At 28.3% G+C, this 25,289-nt stretch overlaps 1 protein-coding gene across 1 annotated transcript in view; it reads right to left on the bottom strand.

Annotated features, from left to right (window-relative positions):
• Nucleotides 1-25,289, bottom strand: part of LOC100203704 (signal recognition particle receptor subunit alpha homolog) — a 37,508-nt gene that overhangs the window by 10,866 nt on the left and 1,353 nt on the right. Inside the window, exons 2-9 of the mRNA XM_065789124.1 lie at nucleotides 15,478-15,561; nucleotides 11,064-11,355; nucleotides 6,109-6,286; nucleotides 5,890-6,040; nucleotides 3,859-3,989; nucleotides 2,214-2,329; nucleotides 1,942-2,028; nucleotides 1,329-1,501 (exon numbers count right to left, since the gene is read on the bottom strand). Coding sequence (XP_065645196.1) covers nucleotides 1,329-1,501; nucleotides 1,942-2,028; nucleotides 2,214-2,329; nucleotides 3,859-3,989; nucleotides 5,890-6,040; nucleotides 6,109-6,286; nucleotides 11,064-11,355; nucleotides 15,478-15,561 — 1,212 coding nt within the window. The remainder of the gene's footprint in view (nucleotides 1-1,328; nucleotides 1,502-1,941; nucleotides 2,029-2,213; nucleotides 2,330-3,858; nucleotides 3,990-5,889; nucleotides 6,041-6,108; nucleotides 6,287-11,063; nucleotides 11,356-15,477; nucleotides 15,562-25,289) is intronic.

Raw genomic sequence — 25,289 nt, 5'->3', positions numbered from 1 at the left:
TTAAAACATTTATTATTTAATGTAAACTTAATTGTAAGCGAAAGTTAAAAAAAAAAATTATTACAGCTCTATCAATCTTTATCATTCCCTCCCATGAACAAATATGCTAATACAAGGGTGGATCCATAGTGAGAGGAAGGGCCACATGGTTTGCCCCTCCCCCACCCCCATCAGATCTTTTATTTATTTTTTTAAAAACTGATATTTTTAACACATTATGATGTTTAAAAATGTAAGTAAATTAGACTGCTTAAAGGTGGAAATTTTAAATTTTATTAAAAAGTTAATAGGATACAGGATACAAAAAAGTGACAAACATGCCCATGTTTGTTAAAAAACAGATAGAAAAACGAACATCATGTTTCTTAAATTTTGCTTATTCAAATGTTAGTGTTTGGTTAAGTTTTTTTTAAACGAGCGCATTATTTCAGCAATTATTTTTCCTAATAATTTTATGATTGATAGTTTTTTATTTATTATAAAAAACACATATTTAAAATAAAAAAAAATTAATTTCAGAGACTTTTAAAAAAACCATGCCAAAACATTTTATTAATGCTATTGAAAAATTACTTTTTTCAATAGCGTTACTTTTAAGTAAAATAAGTAAGTATGCTTTTGAAGAAAGTAATTATGTTTTAGCATGGTTTTGCATGCGCTTACAAAAGCATGCAAAATTTTACTTAAAATGAATGATTTTGCAAAAACTTCAAAAGGAACTGTGCTTAAACATTATGATTGCTTTATTTTATTGAAGAAAGCAATCATAATGTTTAAGGTTTCTTTTAAGTAAATAGCAATTATATTAAAAGTTTAAAGCAAATGCATTCATTATAAATAAAATTTTGCATGCTTGTTTTTTTTTTTTTTTTAATTTTCTTATTTTCCTTAAAGTGAAGTAATGTTTGTTTGCATATTAAAAACGCTTTTGAAAGTTTTTCTTATTGTGCATTTATCATTATTTGCCCACACTTTGCAAATGCGTAAAAAAAAAAAGTTTTGTCATGCTCTGAGTTAAAAAATGTAATGATTTTTTGATAAATGTACTCATTATAATCATTTTGCTTTTGCATACTGTACATGAAGGCTTAATATATATATATATATAAATATATATATAAAATTATTAAAAAAGACCTAAACAAAGGACTAAGCGATTAGTAAAAATTCAAGCTCATAAAAGTGGAAAATGTGTAACATTAGTTACAACTATGTAACGATTCATGGTTTTATACATAGATTTATTCATAGTTGTAACTTATACTTGTTTATAACCACCATTTTACGCAAAAGTTATTGGTAATAAATTGTTAATAAGAAATAGAAACCTTTGCAAGATTAGTTGACTTTCCAACTCCGTTCACACCACAGAATACAATAACATATGGAAGACCTTTTTTTTTAGACTCCATTACATCACGCAAGATATCAATACGCTTCTTAGGTGACAAGATCTGCACTAACGATTCTTCCATACTGCTTCTTACAGCAGTAGCAACTCCTTTTATAAAATAGAATTTAAATGTCAAAAATGACATCAACAAAAACAATAAAAAAAACATAATAAATTTAAATCTGCATAAAAGTAATAGTTATGTTAAACACTTAAGATGTTTTTAAAGTGTATTTGAAGTTGTGCTAAACTGTTTTGAGATGTTGTTGAAGTAAATTTGAGATTAAATTAAATTGTTAAAAAGCTGAGATGTAACTGTAAATGCTTATGTTTTTCCTTTCAACTTCATTTTTACATTAAATTCATTTTTAATTCAACTCCATTTTTTAATTCCAACATTTTAAAAACATTTTGTTCAATATTCATTCATTTTTACCATATTTGAACATTTTGTTCAAAACTTGTTAAAAAGTTAAACTGATGTTCGACTTAACAAAGGAATTTGAAGTAAAGTTCAAATTCTGAAAATGTTACCAGAAAAAAATTACCAGTGAATGTTCCAAGAACCTTTCCCTCCAATTTGGCAGCAACAGAATTACAAAGTTTCTCTGAAATGTCTGTAGCTACATTTTTTGCTAATAAAAAGAGGAGAAAAAAATGAAAAAAACTTTATGGAATAATGTGTAACATAACTTACAGAACAACCAGATTCAAAAATAGGACATGGTTTGATGTGTACTTATTTAAAGGTGGTTTATGTATCTCACATTTTGAAAACAGAAACAAAATAATTTGATGTAAAAATCTTTAATAACCTTACAGCATAAATGCTCTCTCATCTTATCCAACACTGGCTGCATTGCTTCCATTGTAATCGCTTTTTGGCCAGCCAATCCTTTAAAAAATGAAAACACACTGCCACCAACAGAACTTTGGCTAAATAAAAATTAAAATTTGTAACTGTGTTTCCAAAATATATTTATACACAATATTCTAAAATCTTAAACATCAAAATGAACAACCTTAACATTTTACTACTTTAGTAGCGTACTCTAGAGTACTAAATTACCCTGAGCATCGAGACACCTAGTTCAAGTACAATTTAGGTGTCTTAATGTTTGATGATTTTATGATAAAAATTAGGTAGTTATAACTACGCTAAAAACTTCAGAGGACATGAACTGTTTTAGTATACTTTGTACATATCTCAAAGCAAGCCAAGTCTTACATTTATTATCCAAAGACACGATGTAATTAAACTTATAATAATAATAAATAAATATGTTTGAGATAATAAAAAAATATAATGATTACAAATAAATATGTTTAAGATAATAAAAAAATATAATGATAATAAATATGTTTAAGATAATAAATAAATATAATAATTATAAACAAATAGGTTTGAGATAATAAAAGTATTATAAGGTTTTAGGTTTCCATTTTACTGACTTAAGCAAAACTCATATTTTGTGGCATGACATATATTAAATAGCAATAATTAATAAACAGAAGTGAGGTATTGACCTGAACTTTGGTACTACGCGTAAATATTAAACATTAACTTAAAAATTTATAACTTGATTACGGCATGCATGTAAATTACATAAAAAAAGATATATATAATTTAGGGTATTTTTTAGCTTATTTAAATGCTGAGTCAACATAAAATTAATCATTAATTTGTTTATAACAAAGGTAGCAATATCCTTATCTTTAGTTCTTTTTGAGGTCAACAACAAAATTATATACAAATCAGGACGAATAGAGTATTTTATGCTAAACTCAAGATATAATAGGTTTTACATAATTTATGCTAAACTCAAGATATAATAGGTTTTACATAATAAGTTTTACTGTCTTTAGAAACAACCAAAATATATATATATATATTTTTGCCTGAAAAGTGAGGTTTGATTTTCATTTTAAATTTAACTTTAATTTAAAGTTGTAAAAATTAATAAATTTTAGGTTAAAATTTTTAAGTAAAAGCTCTGAAAAATTACCATTTTTAGATGCATATTACAAATTTTGAGGTAATATTACAATTTTGATGAATCTCTCAACCCTATAAATGCATAACAAGAAAAAAACAAGAAGACAAACAAGAAGAGTCAGAAACAAGAAAACGAACAAAAAGAGTCAGAACAAGAAGACAAACAAGACTACTGCACAAAAAAAATTAATTTAATGTAACAATATAATACCTTATAATAAATGGTAAACATAACTGTATAGACATGAATGTATGGCACAAATAACTGTGTATTGAATATACTAAAAAGCTATATTATAGCTCTAAATATATTTATATATTATATAAATATATTTAATAATGTATAATATACATTATATATTATAGCTTTAAATATATAGAGTTATTTTTATATTGTTAATTTATATATTATTTGTAATAAAAACAAGTAATAATAATAAAAACAATAGCAACAAAGCAGTTATCAAACCTTTTTTTTGTATCATTTCCTGTTGTGACTTTTTTAGGATCTTTTTCTTGTTCTTCTAGTTCTTCTTCCTCAATATTTTTTGAAACTTCAATGGATTTAAGTTCACCTCTCATTTGTCCAACCATAGCTTTCTGAATAACAATGTTATGGTTTATGACTATTTAAAATTATTATTTAAAACAAAAAAAAAATCAAGAGGTAATATTGCATCAGTGAAATAACTCCACTAAAAAATTATACTTTTTGTATATTTTAAAGAAAAACACAGCAGAATTACTTAATATATTATTTTTATTTATCTTAATTTATCAAGGTTGGATCATTTAGGTAGATACCCCTATCACTGAGCCCCATAAGAAATTTTATTATTTATGTATATTTAATTATAGGGCATTAGTCCCCTTTTTGGAACCTGGGAACAAAAAGAACAAGAACACCATTAGCAGAACCCCAAATGTGAGGGCAATGAGTTGAAAATTTTTTTTTCTTTCTATCTTATACTAAATTTAAATTTATTGACAGGATCTAAATTTCATCTAATAATCTTTCAGTATTCAGAAGTTATAATTATGTACCATTTCTGTCCCCCCTAATAGGAGGAGGTTTTAAATCTATATGGTAACTTTATAGTTATTTAATGAAATATAAAGCCTTTTGATGAATTCAAATTTAGAATAAGTTAGTAAAAAATTATTTTAATTATTCATTGTCCTCACATTTAGGGTATGGGGAAGGAGGAGGGGTGGGGGTGGGGGATATTTAAGGGGTATTTTGATTTCCAGGCTTCAATTACTTCATCATTTTGCAAAACATTCTCATTTGAATTAATATTAGTTTTAAAGGAAATTGTGGAAGAATTTCATAAATGACTTTAATGGCTTTGTACTTTATAACATCAGGTAAAGCTGACCACTTGAAACGATTCTTGACTCCAACTTTAAAAGAAACAAGTTGAGAAACAAGCCTTGAATTTTTCTGTAGATAATCATGCATTAAATGTTTTTTATAATCAATGATATCTTCTTCAGCAATTTCAGCAATAAAATGTATGATGCTAATTGTTTTAGTACAACTAAGCTTTACTTAAATTTTTACAATTATAACAAATTGTAGAACTAGATGCTATTGAAATCTATTGCAGTTGTTAGTAAAATCACTCAAATCAATGTAATATTCTTTGCTGCATACAAACATTTACTAATTTATTTTTTTAAACTTTTAATTTAAATTTGAATTTTAAGCATCAAAAGAAAAACTAAACGTTTTTTTCTCGAAACTTTTTACAGCGGAATTACTCAATATATCGTTTTTTTTAATCTTAATTTATCAAGGTTGGGTCAGTTGGGTAGGTAATACTTTTTGATGCTTTAGAAATGACATTTTTAAGCATTAGGCAAAAAATAAGTTTGGTTAAAGTTAAGGTTTAGGCTGTTTGTAGTGAAGCCCTTTTTTACTGCAGTATGGAGCAGACATAAATCACAGGGTAAAGCATAAATGGCAATGATGTTTATCTGATGGGATAAACTAGTTATTGGTGCAGATTACACAAAAGCAATAATGTTTTTTCTATACCTCCTATTATTTTATATTTATTTATTTTAAATATTGATATATCTATGCATATGCAGATTTGTTTTTATGTAAGTTAAACTTTTGTAATGAAGATTTATGGTTACTTATATGTCTGTTTTGTTTTAGGTTTAAATAACTTTAATATGATTTATCAATAAACTTTCTAAATTTAATAAATATAAATTAAATTATGCTCTATGCTATCTAATATTTTATAACCAAATTTCAGAACACTTACTATTTTTATATTCATAAACTTTAAAAACCTTTAATAAATAAATGAGACACTTCATGCATAAAAACTTCCTCAGATACTGCGTTAATAAATCAGACATTTCATGCAAAAAAACTAATTTTCTCAGACACTTTATTCATAAATCAGACATTTCACAGATTAATCTAGGGGATTTGGTTTTTCGGATGAATATTTTTTAGTAAGAGCTAAAAAAAAAATCATACATCTTCTTCAGAAACATTGTTCAATGTATTGTTAGAATGATTTTCATTAGATTCACTATAATCAAGCACTGACGCATCTTTCAATAATCCTCCATTTGTCCAAGAGCGACCCTCTTTGACTTTTTTACCTTTTTGTTGCGGCGACTGTTTGCTATTAAACAAAAGGAACAAAGTAATTATATTGGTAAAAAAATAAAAACCTAATCTCAACTTTGTTACCTTTCTGTCCCTTTCTTTTTTCCTTTGAGCATTCCCTTAATAAGAAGTTGTCGATTTTGCTCAATAATTTGGTCTTCAGTAACCGAGTCTGCTTCTTCAACAACTTTTTCTGAAGTAGATGTTACCGAGTCAGATGTAGACTTTGATTTTGATATTGTCTTTGGAGATATGGGAGCATCTAAATTTATATAGCAAATTAAAAAATATCCATATAATTGAATTCAGAAACATACAAACATATTTAAATCTAAAAATTAACTGCAACTATTATATTAGCTTTTTTCTTAAAATATTATATCTCTTTTATAGTTTATCTCTTTAACGGTCAATATGTAATTGCATATCAAAAATATATTTAATATGCATCATCCAGGTCAGGTCAGGATATCCCGCTAAAATATGCTTAATATGCATAAATTATGTTTAATATGCATAAAATATGTTTAATATGCTGCTAAAATATGTTTAATATGCATCATCCAGGTCAGGTCAGGTTATCCTGCTACTGGTAACATGTAACCCAGTACAATCTGCTTCATGTACTGCTGCCTTGTATGATACGACTTTTTAGGCAAAGGCTAGGAGATGCCAACTCTTGGTTGGCATCTCCTAGCCTTTGGGCTGTCTTGGGGCTCTTGGTTGAGTAAAGGCTAGAGATAATGTCTCGATAAAAATACTCATCTTGGGCAAGTGTTAAATGCGTCTAGCTACTGTCTCGTAGAAGGCTTCCTAGGCAAAGACTAAAGGGGAAAACAGATTCTATCTGTTGACCAGCCTCGCACCTCTTCTTCATCTATTAGGCTGGCGCAGATGTATTTTTAAAACATTGTTTCCAGTTTATGATGTTAAATGCTGGATCTTCTTGACTCAATGCATGGGTTTTGTTTTTGTCTCTGTTTTTATGACTAGGCAACTCATTCTATTATCTCCTAATGAGGGTACAGCTCTAAAACTCAGTTTTATGGTTCTGAGGCCGGCTGGTAGTCAGGTTTTCCGAACTCTGTGGTAGCTCTCAGCGAGGCTGATTCCATCAGCAGCTGAAAAATATCAAAGTATTAACAGTGCCATGATGCGCATGGATGGTGTCCCTGTTTGTACTTTTGGTGTGCATTGCGGAGGCCACATTTTGAGCCCTTTGTTATGGCTTAGGGTTTATTAATAGTAATGAGGCAATTGCTTGGGCTATTAAACAGTGTTCTGAGTACTATCTATGCTTTGAGTCAAGTTCTTCAATCGAATTTAAAAATGAATAAAGTACCAAAAACTATAAAACACAAAAAATCATCATCACCAAGTTCTCTAAACCTATCATTCACTAATATTCGTGGTCTTCGAAGTAACTTTTTTTCTGTTGAGTCTTATCTCTTGCAAAGTTCACCAGACCTACTTGCTCTTTGTGAGACTAATTTGAGTTCAGCTATTACATCTTGCGATCTTAATGTTGGTGGTTATTTTCCTTTATTTCGTAAAGACTCCAATAGTAAATGACCAGGGCTTTGGCCGGGGCTAGGTTTGATAACACATAACCAGGGCCAGGTTTATGATCAGGGCTGCATTAATATTGATAGATCCGATAAAAATGTTATCTTTAATTTTATAATATTTTAAAGGATCTACAAAAGCCCCAGTCAAAAACTGGGCCGGGGCTCCATTAAACTTGATAGATCCTATAAAATATTATTTTTAAATAAAATTCATATCATAAATTATAATTAAAGATAACATTTTTAAAGGATCAATCAATATTAATGCAGCCCTGATCATAAACCTGGCCCTGGTCATGGCTATGTGTTATCAAACTTAGCCCCAGACAAAGCCCCGGTCTTTTACTAGACTCCAATAGTCACATGCTTGGCCTGGACATTGACATTCGAGAAAATTCACCCATTTGTCACCCACTTCACTCTATCGCCTTTCTCTTTGTTCTATATCGCTCTCTTTCATCTCAAGACTGCACTCTTTTTGATGTTATTTCTGATTATATTGACCAAGCCCTCTCTCTTTATCCATCAGCAAATATAGTTGTTGTCTGTGACTTTAATGCTCATAACTCTGAATGGCTTGGTTTTAGTGTCAGTGATTCTGCAGGCATTAAAGCCCACAACTTTATTAGTCAGTGCTCAGTTTCTCCACATTCACCCTTAGATGCTACTGATCACAATTTGATTTCTCTAAAACTAATATCTCATTCTTCTTCATCACCTAAATCCCCCTATTATCAAACCTCTTACAACTACAGTAAAGCTGACTGGGATTCTTTCCGTGATTTTCTTTGTGATGGCCCTTGGGTAGAAATCTTTTGTCTTCCTGTCAACAAATGTGCTTCTTACATAACTTTGTGGATTCAGGCTGGCATGGAATCTTTTGTTCCCTCTCGATGATTCAAGCTTCACTCTCCTCCATGGTTTTCCTCACACTGTGCTGCTGTGATTGCCAATCGAAACCGTTACTTCCATATTTATCAGCAAAATAACTCTCCAGAAAACAGACGTCTATTTATTATTGCTAGAAATCATTGTAAAAAGGTTTTGTCTAATGCCAAAGCCCGCTATTCTCAGGTTATGAAATCTTGTATCTCGTCTCAAAAATTAGGCTCTAGTGACTTCTGGAGAATCTTTAATAGTATTAACAATAAGGGCAAATCTTTAATTCCACCTCTCTTGTATGGTTCAGACTTTGTCACCTCAACTAAAGATAAAGCTGAATTGTTTGTTAACAACTTTTCATCAATATCATCTCTTGATTCCACTAGTTGCCTTCTGCCTGATATTGCCAACAAACAGGTTGATCAATTGCTTAACATTCATATCACTCCAGCTTCTGTATCTAAAGTGATATCCTGCCTAGACTCTTCTACAGCTTGTGGCCCAGACAACATACCTGTTATTGTCTTGCAGAAGTGTTCTCCGGAGATGTCATCTATACTCTCAAAACTATTCAACAAGTGCTTATCAAAGTCTTGTTTTCCAGCCTGCTGGAAAGCGGCATCTGTTATCCCTATCTTTAAAAATTCTGGAGAGCGATCTAACTCGTCTAACTACCGTCCCATTAGTCTTCTTCCTATCATAATCTTCTGACCATCAATATGAATTTCGATCTTCTCATTCTACAGCTGATTTGCTAACAGTAAAAACTGATAGTTTTTATCGTGCATTAGATAAAGGTGGAGAGGTTAAGGCCATCGCTCTTGACATTCCAAAAACTTTTGATAAAGTTTGGGATGCTGGTCTTCTTATGGTGTATTTGGCAACATCTTCAAGATTACTGAATCCTTCCTATCCAATCATAGTATAAAAGTTGTCCTCGATGAGTAGCACTATTCTTCTTATTCTGTAACTTCAGGGGTTCCTCAAGGTTCTATCCTTGGCCCAATACTCTTTTTAATTTACATTAACAATCTTCCAGATATTCTCACATCTAAGGTGGCATTGTTTGCTGATGATACTACCATTTATTCTTGTCGTGATAAAAAACCAACACCCTCTGATTGCTTGGAGGGGGCATTTGAGCTTGAAAAGGAACTCACTTCTGCTACAGTATGGGGCTCACAGTGGCTGGTGAACTTTAATTCAGATAAAACTCAATTTTTTCCAGCCAATCGTTATCGCAATAATTTAGATCTTTCTATATTTATGAACGGTGATGTACTTGATGAGTCATCTACTCTTCATCTTCTAGGATCAACTCTTACTTCCAATCTTTCTTGGAAACCATATATCAAATCAGTTGCAAAATTAGCATCTGCTAAGGTTGCATCTCTTTATCGAGCTCGTCACTTTCTTACTTTGGGTTCTATTCTCTATCTCTATAAATCTTAAATCCGGCCTTGTATGGAATACTGTTGCCATATCTGGGGCGGATCTTCTAATGATGCCCTTTCTCTTTCAGACAAGGTGCAAAAACGCATTGTAAACATAGTTGGACCTGCTCTTGCAGCCAACCTCCAACCATTATCACATCGTCGTAATGTTGCTTCTCTTTCTCTTTTCTACAAATACAATAATGGGCACTACTCTAAAGAGCTAGTGTCTCTTGTCCCAACTACTAAAATTTATTCTCGTGTTACTTGTCATTCAATTAAGTCTCATCCTTTTTCTGTGACTGTTTCTTAGTGCTCCAAAAACGCTTATTTGTCTAGTTTTTTTTCCTCGAACATCAGCTCTTTGGAATTCGCTTTCTTCATCTTGCTTTCCTGATTCATATAATTTGCAATCCTTCAAGTCATCCGTCAATCGTTATCTTGCTTTACAATCTTTATCTTTTCTTTCTCAATAACTTCCAACTTTAATTAGTGGTTGCTTGCAGCCTTGTTGGAAGCGAAGATGTTTAAATATATATATATATATATATATATATATATATATATATATATATATATATATATATATATATATATATATATATATACAAGTAGGTCTTAATTTAAAAATATGTGAACTTGTACTTTTCACCGACAAAGGTATATCACTGTGAAAAGGAAATGATTTTAAAACCTATTTGATAAGTTAATATGTATCATTAAACATATGAATCATGTGCAACTTTAAGAGAGCATTTAATTGTTGATCTTTGATTTTGCAATTTGAAAAGTTCAATATTCAATGTTCTTTAACATAGATGAATCTTTAACAGAATATTGATTTTTTATCTTGAATTTAATTTTTTTGCTATTGTTTTGCTAGTTGTTGTATCCAGTTTAATGATAAACAGGGTAATCTGGTTTCATTTTTGTTTTTATAATTGACCTCATATGATCTGATCAAACATTTTTTTAAATTGTTTTTAAAAATTATTTTGTCAGTCTTTTTTACTATTATACCATTTTTCACTTTTTTATTTATATTAAGAAGTTATTATTATAACTTAAAACCAATTAGTTTTTATTAAATATATACTATGTTATAAAAATCTTTGTAAACTTTTTAAGTAAAAACTAAATACAATAAAAAACCAACCATCACTCTTTATTTTTTTTTCGTCTTTTTTTGTATTATTTAATTCTAAAGTGCCACGCTGTTTCATGATTTTTTTTGCACAGTTTGAATCAGCAAATGACTTCATTTCACGTTTGGCCATCTTGCTGGATTGTTCATTTTCTGCCAATATATTGACAAATATTTCTTGAAAGTTAAACGAAGAAAACAAACTGCGTATGATTTGATTCTTATAACGATCTCTAAATTCTAACTGTATATCAAAAAGGAGTTTGTCAATGTATGAAAGACGTAATATGTTTTGATATCCAACCTAAACAAAACTTTCAAAAATAAAATTTTTTCTTATTCTAAATATTGTTGTTATATAAAAAAAACTTTTATAAATTAAAATTAAAAATGAAATCTTAAAATGTATATTTGTTTTTGCATAAAAAATACAGAACAACAGATTTTTATAAAGTAGTAGTTTTTATAAGACTTGGTAATTTTACATTTTTTGTTTAACTTTATTGACTACAACAGTATCTTTTATGTTGACAGAAGTGTAGACACTTTAACATTATGTTGACACAAATTGTTAACAGAAGTGTATGCACTGTGAGACTATAAAACACTAAAAAAAAATGTACACACATCTTTAAAGTTGAATTACTTTCTTCATTTCTTTGATTGTTTTTATTAAAACTAAATATAAAGTTTAATTTTTTTTTCATTATATTTTTGGTCATGGTTTTAAATTTTATATTTATCACAACAAATAATTGGAAAAGTTTTTGTCAATTGAGATATATATATATTAATTTTAAATATATAATAACATTTTAATTCTTTGAAAAAAAAAAGGAACATTCTGGTAATGCAAACAAAAAAATTGCAATAAAAAATTTTCTGTTCAGAAAACTGGAACTTTATCTCATCTATAGAACCATTTAAAAAGTGACCATAAAAAGCTACACAAAGAAGTTAAAAAGTGTGCATCTGATACAAAAAAAAAATTCTGATAACATAATTGAAAATCACCAGGCTGTTCATTAAACTCACATTTTATTAAACCTCGAATAGATATAGTTATTAAAAAAAGAATGATTATGGAATGCTTAGATTTGTAATTGAAGATGAAAGATCATTTGAGACAGCTTCTCGATCTTGATTTATCGATTTGTGCTTGGTGTTTACTCATGGGCAATATCATTCACCGCACCCGACCACTTTATATCTAAATTTAAGTGATATGGTTGATGAACTATATAATAGCTTACAACAAAGTATAAAACAGCAGGTTATTTCCGAACATAGCATCACTTTTTATTGCTTTAAGGCCCACAATGGCATAATTACCTTGATTTTATTTGACATTTTATTTCATCCTCATGGGTTTTAGAATTATGCTCTTTATCAGTTCTAAATCTGGAAATATTAAATGCTTGTCACAAAGCTACTTCCACTGAAGAAATTATAAAGTAACCTGTTTTCAAAAGTTTGACTTGACTTTAGATAATATTTAACGATCTAAAACTGACACTATTTCTATTATGCCGTGAGCACTTCAACTTCTTGAAATTGATTGGGTAGGCTGCTGTGCTCATAAAATTTAACTTTATTTGAAATCAGCTGTTAACCAACCAACCAATTCTTGTGACATTAATTAGCAAAGCTCATAAAACAGTTGTTTTTTCACTCATTATTTGATTAGAAAAAAATCATGGTTCTATAAATCAAGCTCTAGTTGTGTGCACACAGAAAAAACTGAATAAAAGTGTCACTGACTTGCCTAACTGAAACACAAGTGCAATTATAAACTGTGACTCATATTTTAAATGCAGTATCTGAAACACCTACTATTCTAAATGTGGAGAAAAGCATATGCATTAGTTTAGTTTATTCATGCATTACAACTTTGAAAAATTGCTGTCGCTCAATAGATAAAAGAGGGATAAATAATTTTGTTGATGATCTTACTATGCAGTTGGAAATCAGGTTTGAATAAAGTAAAGACGTTTTTTTTATCGCTACCTTCTTATACCCTTGACTTAAATTAGTAATGTATACCGTGGCAGAGATGCAAATTATGGAATCTGTAGTTCCATCAACTAAAATTCAATCTCGCTTGACTCGTCATTCAGCAAAGTCTTATTTTTTTACTGTATCTGCATGCTCTAAAAACTTTTATTTGTCTAGTTTTTGTCCTCGCACTTTAACGCTTTGGAACTCACTTCCACCTTAATATTTTTCTGACTCCTTCAACTTTTCCAGTCTTCTGTTAACCGTTTCCTTGCTCTATACCTCTATTCTTTTTTTACTCCCAACTTAATAGTCGTTGCTTGCAGCCTTATTGGAAGTGAATCAGAATAAAAAAACAAAAAAAACTTCATTAAACTGATTGTACCCAGAAATTATTTTTCGGCAGTGTATCTTCTATTTGATAAGAAAATCATTTTTATTTCTCTGTCTTGTTATTTATTAGCTTTATATCATAGCAATGTCCTTAGCACACAGAATTTTGAAATTTTCATTGTTTTTGAAAGACTTAAGAACAGGAATCTTTTAATGGTAAACTATAATTTTAAGTAAAATTATAGTTTACCAGTAAAATGCTTAACTCCTTTCTTTTACCCAATTTTAACAGTAAAATAAAGTTTTAATATAAAAAACAATTTTTTAAAATTAAAAAACTTATATATATTATACTATAATCATGAACTAAAACATTCAGTCACTCGTTGAAGTTAAAAAAAGAAACATTTTCAAAACAGTTATACTTTAAAAGCATAAATTTATAACCTCACTCAAATTTACTGTCAATAGTGTACATATATATATATATATATATATATATATATATATATATATATATATATATATATATATATATATATATATATATATATATATATATATATATATTATTTTAATATATATATATATATATATATATATATATATATATATATATATATATATATATATATATATATATATATATATATATATATATATATATATGCTTGACAGAAAAATACCACATTATTACATCACCATTAAATTTGCTTAACAAACAAACCGAGCTTGCATCAAAATCCGCCATGAAAATAAATTACTAATAAAGGACTTTATTGTCATCAAGGCAAACACTACACAGCATTTTTTTGTATATAATTTTTGTTGTTACTTTTTTGTTGTTGTTATATATGATGATCGCTATTGCGTGAAACTTTTAGTTATGTAATTGAATTATATATTATTAATTATTTAGTTTTCACTACATTATTTGCTCTACTAATTATATAACACACTGTATTGAGCACTCTTACTGGAAATATTAACACAATTCCTACAAAATATATATATATATATATATATATATATATATATATATATATATATATATATATATATATATATACACTAAATTTTTATTTTTCTGTATGCATATTTTTAGCAAGAGTGTTCAATGATATCTGAGCTGTAGATGTTTGTTTGATATACATAAAAGTATAATTATAGTATATATTAAATATAAATGTTTACTACTAAAATTTTCATGCATTTGCTAAAATACATCAAATTTTATTTGTTAAAAGTATTATGTTTTTATTATACAAAAGAAACGTGCAAAACCAATTAAAAAGCTATTTTTGTTCGCAAGGATGGTTTTAAAGCATGGTTTTACTTTTTAATCTTTGGATTCCTGGTTTACAAAAAAAATTTGTTTTCACCACAACACTTTAATATTATTTCTGTTTTTTTAATGGGAATTCTTGGGAACATTTGAATGAAATTAGAAAAGTTTTTTGTGGAGGCAAACTATGCATTTTTTTATGATATTACTGTATATGGAAACATTTTAAATTATTGATCAGGTTAAATTGGGTGTTATCAGTTTTTTAACTGTGTTTATAGTTATCTTATTATTTCTTTTATATGCCTTCTCAGGCCAAGTCAGCTAAGAACCATTACACCATTAGAATTTTACCTACGTGTTAAGCCATTCACATTACGACAAAACTTTTTTAAATATGTTAAAAAAAAGGAAAATCTTTTTAACAAATTTAATTTAAGTTATTCTAAAATTTAGCCTAAAATTTAATTAGCTAAACAGTCATTATTTTTAATTTCTCTATATTGATAGTGTAAAAAATTATCTAAAAATTAAAAAATTTTAATATTTGAATATGAAGCTAAACCGTTAACTTTTACCCAAGTTTACACAAATCATATATAAAATAAAAAACTGACATTTTTTCCAACAAAGTAAAAAAAGTAATAATAATTATAAAATAATAAATATAATATTAAATATTATTAGATTAAATTTTAATAATAAATTATACATATTAATTATGCATTATTTAACTATGCATAATTTTTCTTTAACTACATAATTATATGCAATAAAAATTTAGATAAAAAATACAACATTTATCTTTCTTACCACAAAAACCAGTTCAAACTCGTTGTCAAGTTTATATTGAATGGCAAGTTGTCCATGTGTGTAGGAACCACTGCCACTACGCTCCTACTTAAAAAACATGATCAATATTTCATCATTTGTGGATTACACTTGTAGCAAATATAATAAAACAAATAAATAAAGTTACATGATAAAAATATTATGGTAATACATGCATTTTTACTTTTTCTTAGAAAATTTTTTTTTTTTGAACTATAAAAGTAACTACCAAGTAATAAAAAAAAGGAAATAAATAAAATTTGTTAATGAAATTAAATTTTTTTTAAATCTGTTTAAAACCAATTTTAACAATTAATTATTATTACAAATCAACAACTACATTTATTATTACTGGAAACTTCTCTTTCTTGCACGTGGGCACGCGATCTGTTAAATTATTAATGCAAAATTTAGAAAACTTTGACCATGGCTGATCACATTTTATCTCTTGAGTTTTACACATTTATTGTTACCCTCTTTGAATAGTTTGTTTATGTCATTTGCCTGCTTTTCTCCATATATCGATACTTAGAATAAAATATGATGCTTTTATTATATTGAGCTGAGATGGACTTACTATCTGATGATATTGTCAGATGGTATAGCAAGACTGACAGATCAAACAAATAACATGAATGTGCAACTGTCCTTTTAATTTTTCTGTGCATGAGTTCTACTATATAATTCCCTTGAGCTCAATCAACTGCTCGATATCTTAAATTGACAACTCATTTTTCCAACAAAAACATTTTTCAGCAAATCATACTAACATGTTGGACTGATATTAATTGTCTATTAGAAGATATACTGGCAGTACATTGAAATTCATACTGAAATTCATTGCCTATTAGAAGATATACTGGTCCATTTTTAGCAAAAAATTTTATTAGTCAATTATCGATAAGTATAGATCTGTACTTATATGCTACATTGAGAGCAATTGGTTTCTTATTCAGCTTTACACTTAATGGTTTGCATTTCTATTTTTTCTATTACTATTTTTTTATTTCCATTTCCTATGCTTCTATTTCACTGGGCACAGATTAATAGAGTTGTACTGGCTACAATTCTTGATTGCTACTGAAACCACCTTATGCAATCCTTGTTATTTTGAAAACAAAGTTAGAATGCCTGAGAGACATCAAAATTACCTATTGAATGAATCATTTATATCTTGTTTCATTCATAATTTTAATCATGTTTAGCCACATTTGTATCAACAATTGCAAAACTTTTAGAGGCTTTACACAGGCCTTCTAGGGAGAGCTGTGCAGTTGCATGCTTTTTCTGATCATGCATATAATATTTTGTTTTTGACATCTTTGCCAGAGCTATTTGCATGTTTTATAAATTGCAAGTTTTCAAAAATTTGCTGAAAAAGCCAAACTAAACTTAAGAAAAAATTAAAAATAATCAAATCATAAACTGAAAAGAGAAACAAAATCTTAACATAATTATAAAATTAATAAAAATAAACCAGAGAAAATAAAAGCATAAAAAACTTACTTTTGTAGTTCTTAAATAAAGCTTTTAAATAAAAGCTCAAAGCTAGTAACTTTTTACATCACACAATGTCAGCTTAATCCTTTAAATGATGAAATGTTTTATATTTGAAGCGCTACTATTAGTTTGGTATTGGCTGGCCACTACAGTTGAGGAGGCTTTTCGAGTCAAAAAACTCCCAAACATGAACCTTAATGAACAAGGCCGCTGCACATAGAAACAAGTTAAGCACAGTACTACAAGAGACATGGTAGAAATAGAACTCGTAATTTCTCGCTTATGATACAAGCGCTCTACCACTACAAAACTACCGCATTGAAGAGGCATGCAACTGCATGCCTCTTCTTAGAAGCTTGTTAAACATTATTCTTCATTTAAAATGACATTTATCCACCCTGGTCTTACTACCACTATACATTAGTTTATTTAAGTAAATTAATTTAATTCCTAATAATAATTTAAGTAAATTAATTTAATTCCTTTTCTTTCTGACTTGCTGAATTCATTCCATGAAGTATCAAATCCAGTTCAATTATATTAATATGATGTGTATCACTCACAAACTCACCAGCCGCAACCATACTGCATCTTTGACCACTACTTCTCTATTTAGCAGAATTACAGCAAGTCCTATAGATCCTATAGTCCTATAGATCCTATAGATAGAGGTATTACAGTAAATCTCAGATTTTCTATTTATTGGTTTTATTTATTTACCACCAAGCCAGTCTTGAAGAATTTTGAAAATGCAATTTCAAGAAATTTAGACATTTGAGTCAATGTTTCCAGTTAAGCATTTAGTGTATGCAACTTGTAAACACAAAATTCCTACCATCAGGTAATGTCCAATGAGTTTACCTAACTGGCTGTGATTGTGTGACTCAATTAAAAGATTCAAAAGAATAGAACAGTCCCTACCAGAAGTGTAAGAAAACAACTGGCAATAGACTTAAAAAACTATATAAGTCAGAGAGATTTGGGAGAACTAGTTAAGTTTAATAATTAGTTTTTAGCTGAGATACATCAAAAAGATGCGACTTTGCTGAATGAGACGTTATGCAAGATTGAGTTTTAGTTGATTGAACAACAGATGAAAGTTTCTTTGAGCAGCGACTATAATAGTATTAATAAAAAAGAGAAAGAGATAAAACCTTACAACAATACAACCCAAACTCAGCAGCTAGAGCAGGTCTGACTACATTTACATTTTGGACCTTGTCCAACCCAGGGTATTATTCAACCTGATGGTTGAATAATACCCTGGACTGGTTGAATACAACCCCAGACTCTACCTCTTCATTTGTAAAAAATATTCTCCCACCAAGCCATTTTTCAAGTTTAGAAGTAGAAAATAATCTGAGGGGGCTAACTCTGGTGAATAGGGTGTGTGAGGAAGAAATTCAAACTTTAATTCATTAATTTTAGCCATGGCAATAACAAATGTGTAAACTGGTGCATTGTCTTGATGAAACAACACTTTCTTCTTTGCCCAATGGGACATTTTTCCTTGATTTCTTTGCTCAAATGCTGCAATAAGTTTGCATAATATGCGCTATTGATGGGTTTTTTTTTGAAGATAATCTATGAAAATTATCACACACGCTTTCAAAAAAACTAATGCCATAACTTTTCCATTTGATGAAGTTGTTTTTGCCTTCTTTGGAGCCAATTCTCCCCCTTTTGGTCCATTATTTTGACTGTGTGGAAATTCATCGAAACATCCTCACAATGTTGTTTTTGGTTGATTGTGAGTAAATGCTGCGCCCATCGTGCGCACAGCTTTTTCATGTCCAAATTTTCGGTCAATATGCGACATACAGCACTTTTTTATGCCTGCCATATAAGCTATCTTGCGCACTTTCAATCGACAATCGTCCAGTATGATTTTGAATCTAATTCACTTTTAATATCAATTGGACTGAGACCTTTTAAATAAAAATATTGAATGACATAACAATGACCAATTTTCTCCATATTAAAAATTTACTGAAAATGTTAACTATTAATGATTGTTAATCTGAAAAGAAAAAAGAAAAAAAATTAAGTTTCAGAGTTAAGCTTTGAAAGGTTAAGGCTTTCAGCCATGGTTATTTTTTATTCAACATTTTTGTGTTTTCTTTGTTAGGTCAGGTAGTTCTGGGACAACACTCGTAATTTATAAAAATTAAGAATGTTTTTTATCAAGGAAATTTAAAATACTATTGGAGAAATAAATTTGCTGGTAAAGTACACTGAAAATAACAAAATAAAAATTTTAAAAATAATACATAGTTATGAAACATATAATTCATGTTTTATTTGTTTAAAATATAAAAATGAAAATTTACATCAACTTTTATGTATTTATTTTATGCTTTTATTTTATTTAATAAACAAATAGAAAAGTTTATTTTTTAGATACAAAAAACAAACTTTTTTTTAATTTACAGTATATACCTTAAGTTTATTTAAAGAACATATTAAAATTTGTTACTTGAAATTATTTCTCTGCCTTGTGTGGTGAATGAGTCTACCCGCACCCCCTAAAAACCATTACTACAATAATTCTAAAATAGCATACTGCAACAAAAGCTCTTTCAAAGCACACTACATTTTAAGTTTTAAGGCACATTCTAAGGCACACTACATTTATTTAATTCAATTTAAAACACACATTTTATTTAAAATTTACACAATAAAACTTATTAAGTGATAAAAATTATATTATGAAATATATGTAAATGTTAGAGCAAAATCCCGGGATGAGTCTCCGAAATTTCCAGGGATTTTGGGATTGTCTTAAAAAAAGTAAAAGTACAAAAAGTTTCAGCTTAATTTGTATTTAAGAAATTTAGACATCATAAAATGTAAATATAGGCTTTGGAATGTAGCTGCTTGGTTTATCCTGTTTATCCTCTTTGCAATGTCTCCTTTTTATTCTCCTCCTTTCTGTATATTGAAAATGCTAACTAAAAACATTTTGCTTATTTGCAATATTATACAATATATACATTTTCTATATGTTTAATTGTACATATTTTGTACGATTAAACATATAACAAATGTATATATACTATAATATTAAAACTAATATATTATTAAAAATAAACAGAATTTTAGCAGTTGCTAATTGGAAGATCAAACATTTTTAATAAAAGAAATACCTTTTTATTTTGAATTTTCTAATTCATTCTAATTCTAATGTTTGCGTGATTTACAAATTACATTTTAATTTCATTTTTATGTCCTCTCAATTTAATTACAAATGTGTGCGTGATTTACAAAAGTTTAATTAATGAAGTTATCAAAATATAGAAGGTTTATTAAACTACAAAAGTTTACTTAACGTCCGTTCAACTGATGAAGTTATCCAAATACATAAGGTTTATTAAATAAACTTTAGTTATCGTTATTTTAAGTAAAAATTGTTTTTGAAGAAAAAGATTATATTCAAGATTCAAATGATTTATTGCTAGTTAATGAAACATCTGAAGTTAAAATAATTGGTTATAACAAAAACATCAGGAAAATTATTAAAATGTTTAAAAGGTCCCCAAACAAAAAAATGAAAATTATTTACCAAAATATGTAAAAATTGAGTTTAGAATGATCATCCATTTAATCATGGATTGCAAAACCCGATGGAGCAGCTTAAATGAGAAGTCAAAATTAAAAAAATTTCTGTTCTAAAAAGGTACTTCTAGATTTAGAACTGGATTCTAACATTGATGATTCAATTAAGATGAACAAGAAAGAATGTAGAATTATATATGATTTAGTTGTACTTTTACTCCCAATAAAGCAACTGTGGTAGCACTTTGTCGACAAGACATAACTTTAATTTCTTCTGACAATGCATAAAAGTTTATGTTGACAAAAATAAATGAGTAACAATCTGAAATCGGAAAACAATTGTATAATGCTTAGAGTCACCGAATTTAAGAGAACACCGTTAAGGAGCTTAGTATATCTTCATTGCCAGGTTACTTTATAAAAAATTCCAGAAGTTTTTCTACCAAATACAAGTACCCAAAATAAAAAAAATTATGATAAACTTGATAAAGTGTTTAAACTCGACAGATACAATAACAGCAGCAGACTTGAGTAGAATTATGTCAAAACAATTAAAATGAACAAATTAAATGAAGTGATGGAAAAAAGATTAGTAGCAATACGAACACAAAATATAAAGGTATAAAATAACTTTTAAAATACTGTTATTTGAAAGTAGTAGCTTATGATTAGATCACCTTTAAAAAAATATGGTTATTATATATTATCTACACAGCCAACAAGTATGGATTTCGAAATTTTTTAGGGTAGTAAAAACAAATAACTTTCAAAAACAAATAACTCATGTTTATTTATGCATATTAATGTCATTTTTAGTGATTATTTTTATTTATACTGTGTTATCATTTAGGGTATTGTTTTATAATTTAAAGTACTTAGGTTCATTAATGAATGAAGTACTTTATTTATATCATAATTAAATTAATCACTTTTAAGTATTTGATAAGTACTTAAAACAATAGTTGTTCTTATGCTTCTCTTTCTACAATTGCGTTTTTTTCCATTCAACCCTGAGATATCTCTGGATTTCCCGGGGACAACTTTTTTAATCTTGAAATCCTGGGATTGAAAATGTCTGGGATTTTTGTCATCCCTAATTATGCTATGTTACATTATTACCGTTACATTGTATATTTGCTGGAAAATCTCACACACGTTTTTGATAGTTACTATGAAAATTTGAATCTTATGGTAAAAATGCAATAAAGATCTAATGGCCTTAACTGTATACTCATTAGAAAATGAATTATGTATGTTTCATGCTAGAAAATGAATGTTTATATCTTTTTAAGTTAGTTGCCCTTCTTCCCCCTTTGATTGGTACCACCCCAAACCCCCTCCCCCTCACCTTAGTGAGTAGGGGGGGGGGAGAGAGGGGGGGGGGTCCAGACCATATAAACACCACTGATTACCTATAATAAAATAGAATCTAAAGAAATAATGGTTTCATTTTGAAATTAATTTAGATATTTAGGTATTAAGTACCTAAACATCTAAATTAATTTAGAGACCTTTATTTGAACCATAATGAAGGTCTCTAAAAAGTTTTGCCCCCTTTATTTGTGCCCCTATCTACTATAAAGACCAGATCAAGGAGAGGACAACCAACCATATCTTTCCTTTTATTAAGAAATGACTTATAATTAGTTGCACCTTTTATATAGGTAAGTTGGCAAATTAGAGGGGCACTGGTTTTTAGTAACACATACAACCGTTGATGATTGAAAAATAGGGTAATTTAAAAATGCTGGCATTTTTGGTGTGCATTTGACAAGTTTATAATGTTTGCATTTTCAGATAGTTAGGTCTAATGGTCTTAAATGCTGTTAATCTTAGATCAAAACAAAGTGTTAGAAAAATTTACAAGCATCTCAAAATGGCTGAAAATTAGACTTTTTAGGCAAGTGGACATTTTGCTTTTAGATATATTTAAATTCTAAACTGCAACAAGCTGCCTATATTTTGCCTGTGTATTGCAGACAGTAGTAGCTAATCAGAAAAGCTATCTGTAAAGACTTGTGGATGAACAGAATAATGCTAGTTTCATTTTTTGGCATATTTTAGCAATTTTATGATTTTTTCCAAAGTTGAGGTCATAATTTTTTTCTAAATTAACACAAGTTAATTAAAACCACTTTTTTAAAGAGAGAACTATCCAGAAAATAATTCTAGAAAAAATGAGGCACTTGTTGAAAGTGAGAAAAAAGTTATACAGCTCTAAAGTAGTCTGTTTTGACCATTTGTAAACTGAGGGGGCCACTGTGTCCTGTTTGTAAGGCTATAATTTCCGAACCGTTGTACTTGGAAGTCTAAATTTTCAAATTTAACCTATCTACATGATGCACATAACAATATGTAAAAACCAGGAAAATCAGAGATGGTGCCCTACAAAGTTTTCTTTAAATTGGTTGAAATATAATGATTTGACCCTACTATTAAACATATTTTTCTTTTAATATTCAAAAGAAAATGTTTATTGTAAAAATTCCAACAATAGTTCAAACTTTTAGGAAAAAATTTCAAAGCGACTTACGCAAATAAAATTGCTTCAAGTATCAAACTCGCTTAGTTTAATTGCAAATAAAACTTGTTTTTCATTCTTATTTTCTCTCTACCATTTCACACAAGAAGAAACAATATATACATGAAACAGCTTAAGAAGACTGCTTAAAATAGAACACATTGAATCTTTTTTATAACTTTACATTTACAGAGAAAAAAAATTTTTTCCTGCTGCGGATTGTGATTCAAATTTTAAAATTTCAAATTTTTAAATTGAGATCCTTAATCTGCTTGGATCAATTGAGTTAAAAAACTTTTTCAAATGTCAGAATTTTTTGTTGGATATAACAAGAACCTAAAAATTGCAAAAAAACTGTACAAAATGTATTCCTAATAACTAATTAATTAGCTAATGCCCTGCAATCCTGAAAGTTTTACAAAGCATTAGAGATTTATGAGGAATCAGGAGTAAGAATTTGACTAGCGTGATAAAGAAAGACAACTTTAGCAAATGCTAAAGTTGTCTTTTTTTGTCTTGCTAGTCATTTCTTGTATATGTGGTACTCATGAGAAATCAGTAGTTATTCATCAATACAGAAAAATCAACAATACTGTGATGATTGTTAAAAGTAAATAACTAAATTTTTTTGGGGGTTAAATTCACAAGCTACTGCATTCCTCATTACTTGTGTTCTAGATAAAGTTCCTGTCGTAGTCTTCTCTAGAAAAAAAAATTCTTCAAAATGCTCTTCAACACTCTATGAACGATAAGCAAATGGAGCAAATTTTGTAGTATCAAAAAGCTATGGAAATCAAGAAGATTGTCGAAAATTAAGGATGAGTTTAATACAAAAAAAAATAATTTAATAATCTCAAAAACTTGACCAGATACGACATTAGAAGTGAGCATAAGGAGAAGACTAGCATACCAGACTTTATCAAAAGCCTTTAATGTGTCAAGAGCAATATATCTTTCAAAGTTACCTCCATCTAATGCATAATAAAACCTTTCTGTTATAACCCTTAACATGCCAGCTGTAAAACATGGGTAACAAAATCTGTACTGATTGTCGAAGAGTAAGTTTATGTACTCAAGATAAGATATTAAAAGTTTGCTAAATAAAGACTCAAAGAATTTTCTAATAATAAAAAGAAGACTGATTGGTCAATAATTAGAAAGGTCAGAGTGTTCTCCAGAGTTTTTAATAAATGGAACAACAGATGTTATTGTCAAGAAATCAGGAAAAATATATTTAGTAAACTATTCATTAAATAGTTCATAGAGTGTTGAAGAGCATTTTGAAGAATTTTTTTTTCTAGAGAAGACTACGACAGGAACTTTATCTAGAACACAAGTAATGAACGAGTTTACGAAAGAAATATATTGTTATACTCATTACATGATTATATATTGCTAAGAATATTGTCAATATTAACAAGATATGTATATACAAACAGTATTACAAACAGATTACAAACAGTGGAAGTGTTTAAAAGAGATATATTTTATAGTTATATTTTTGATAATTATTGTTATATATACTATAATATGATTATTTGTTTTTATTATAATATTAACAAAATATGTATATTTAATTACTATTGATTTATTATTGGTGTTGTTGATAATTTGTTAATATAAAGTACTATACCAAAAATTGCTATGCACCTGTGAGTATTATAGTTTTATATTATGAATTCATTATTAGCCAATCCTGGGATTTTTTTTTTTTTTTTTTTGTCTACATATTTATATATGATTAACATGGTTGTATCGGACTTAAATAGACATAAAAAATAAGGGGTCTTTCAACTTTAGAAGTTAAGTGGACCCGTAGTTTTTGCATTTTTTGTGCTGGAAAAACTAATGACTTTTTGACAAAATGTCTTGTACTTAAGTATGAAAAATGTATGATAAATCTAAACAAAAGTTATGCAAATGAAAAAAAAGCATAATATATAAATTCTACACAAAACTCCTAAGTACCACTTTTTCTAGAAAACATTAATAAATACTTGATTTAAATAGAGAAAAGGCGTTTTTCACAGGTTATCTTTTTTCACAGGTTATCTTTTTAAATAAACCAACCTCAAAGTTTTAAGTGCTGAAAACTAAAAAATGATGTACATAAATAGGTTCCCATTTCCATTAGATTCTTCATACTTTTTTAGTTCTATGAGGAAATTTTCAAATGAATTTGATTTGTTTTGGTACTTAGGAATCCTCACCTTCAAAA

The sequence above is a fragment of the Hydra vulgaris genome, chromosome 01 (genome assembly GCF_038396675.1).
Source record: "Hydra vulgaris chromosome 01, alternate assembly HydraT2T_AEP".
In the NCBI taxonomy this organism is placed as follows: domain Eukaryota; kingdom Metazoa; phylum Cnidaria; class Hydrozoa; order Anthoathecata; family Hydridae; genus Hydra; species Hydra vulgaris.
This window is presented reverse-complemented; position numbering and strand designations above follow the sequence as displayed.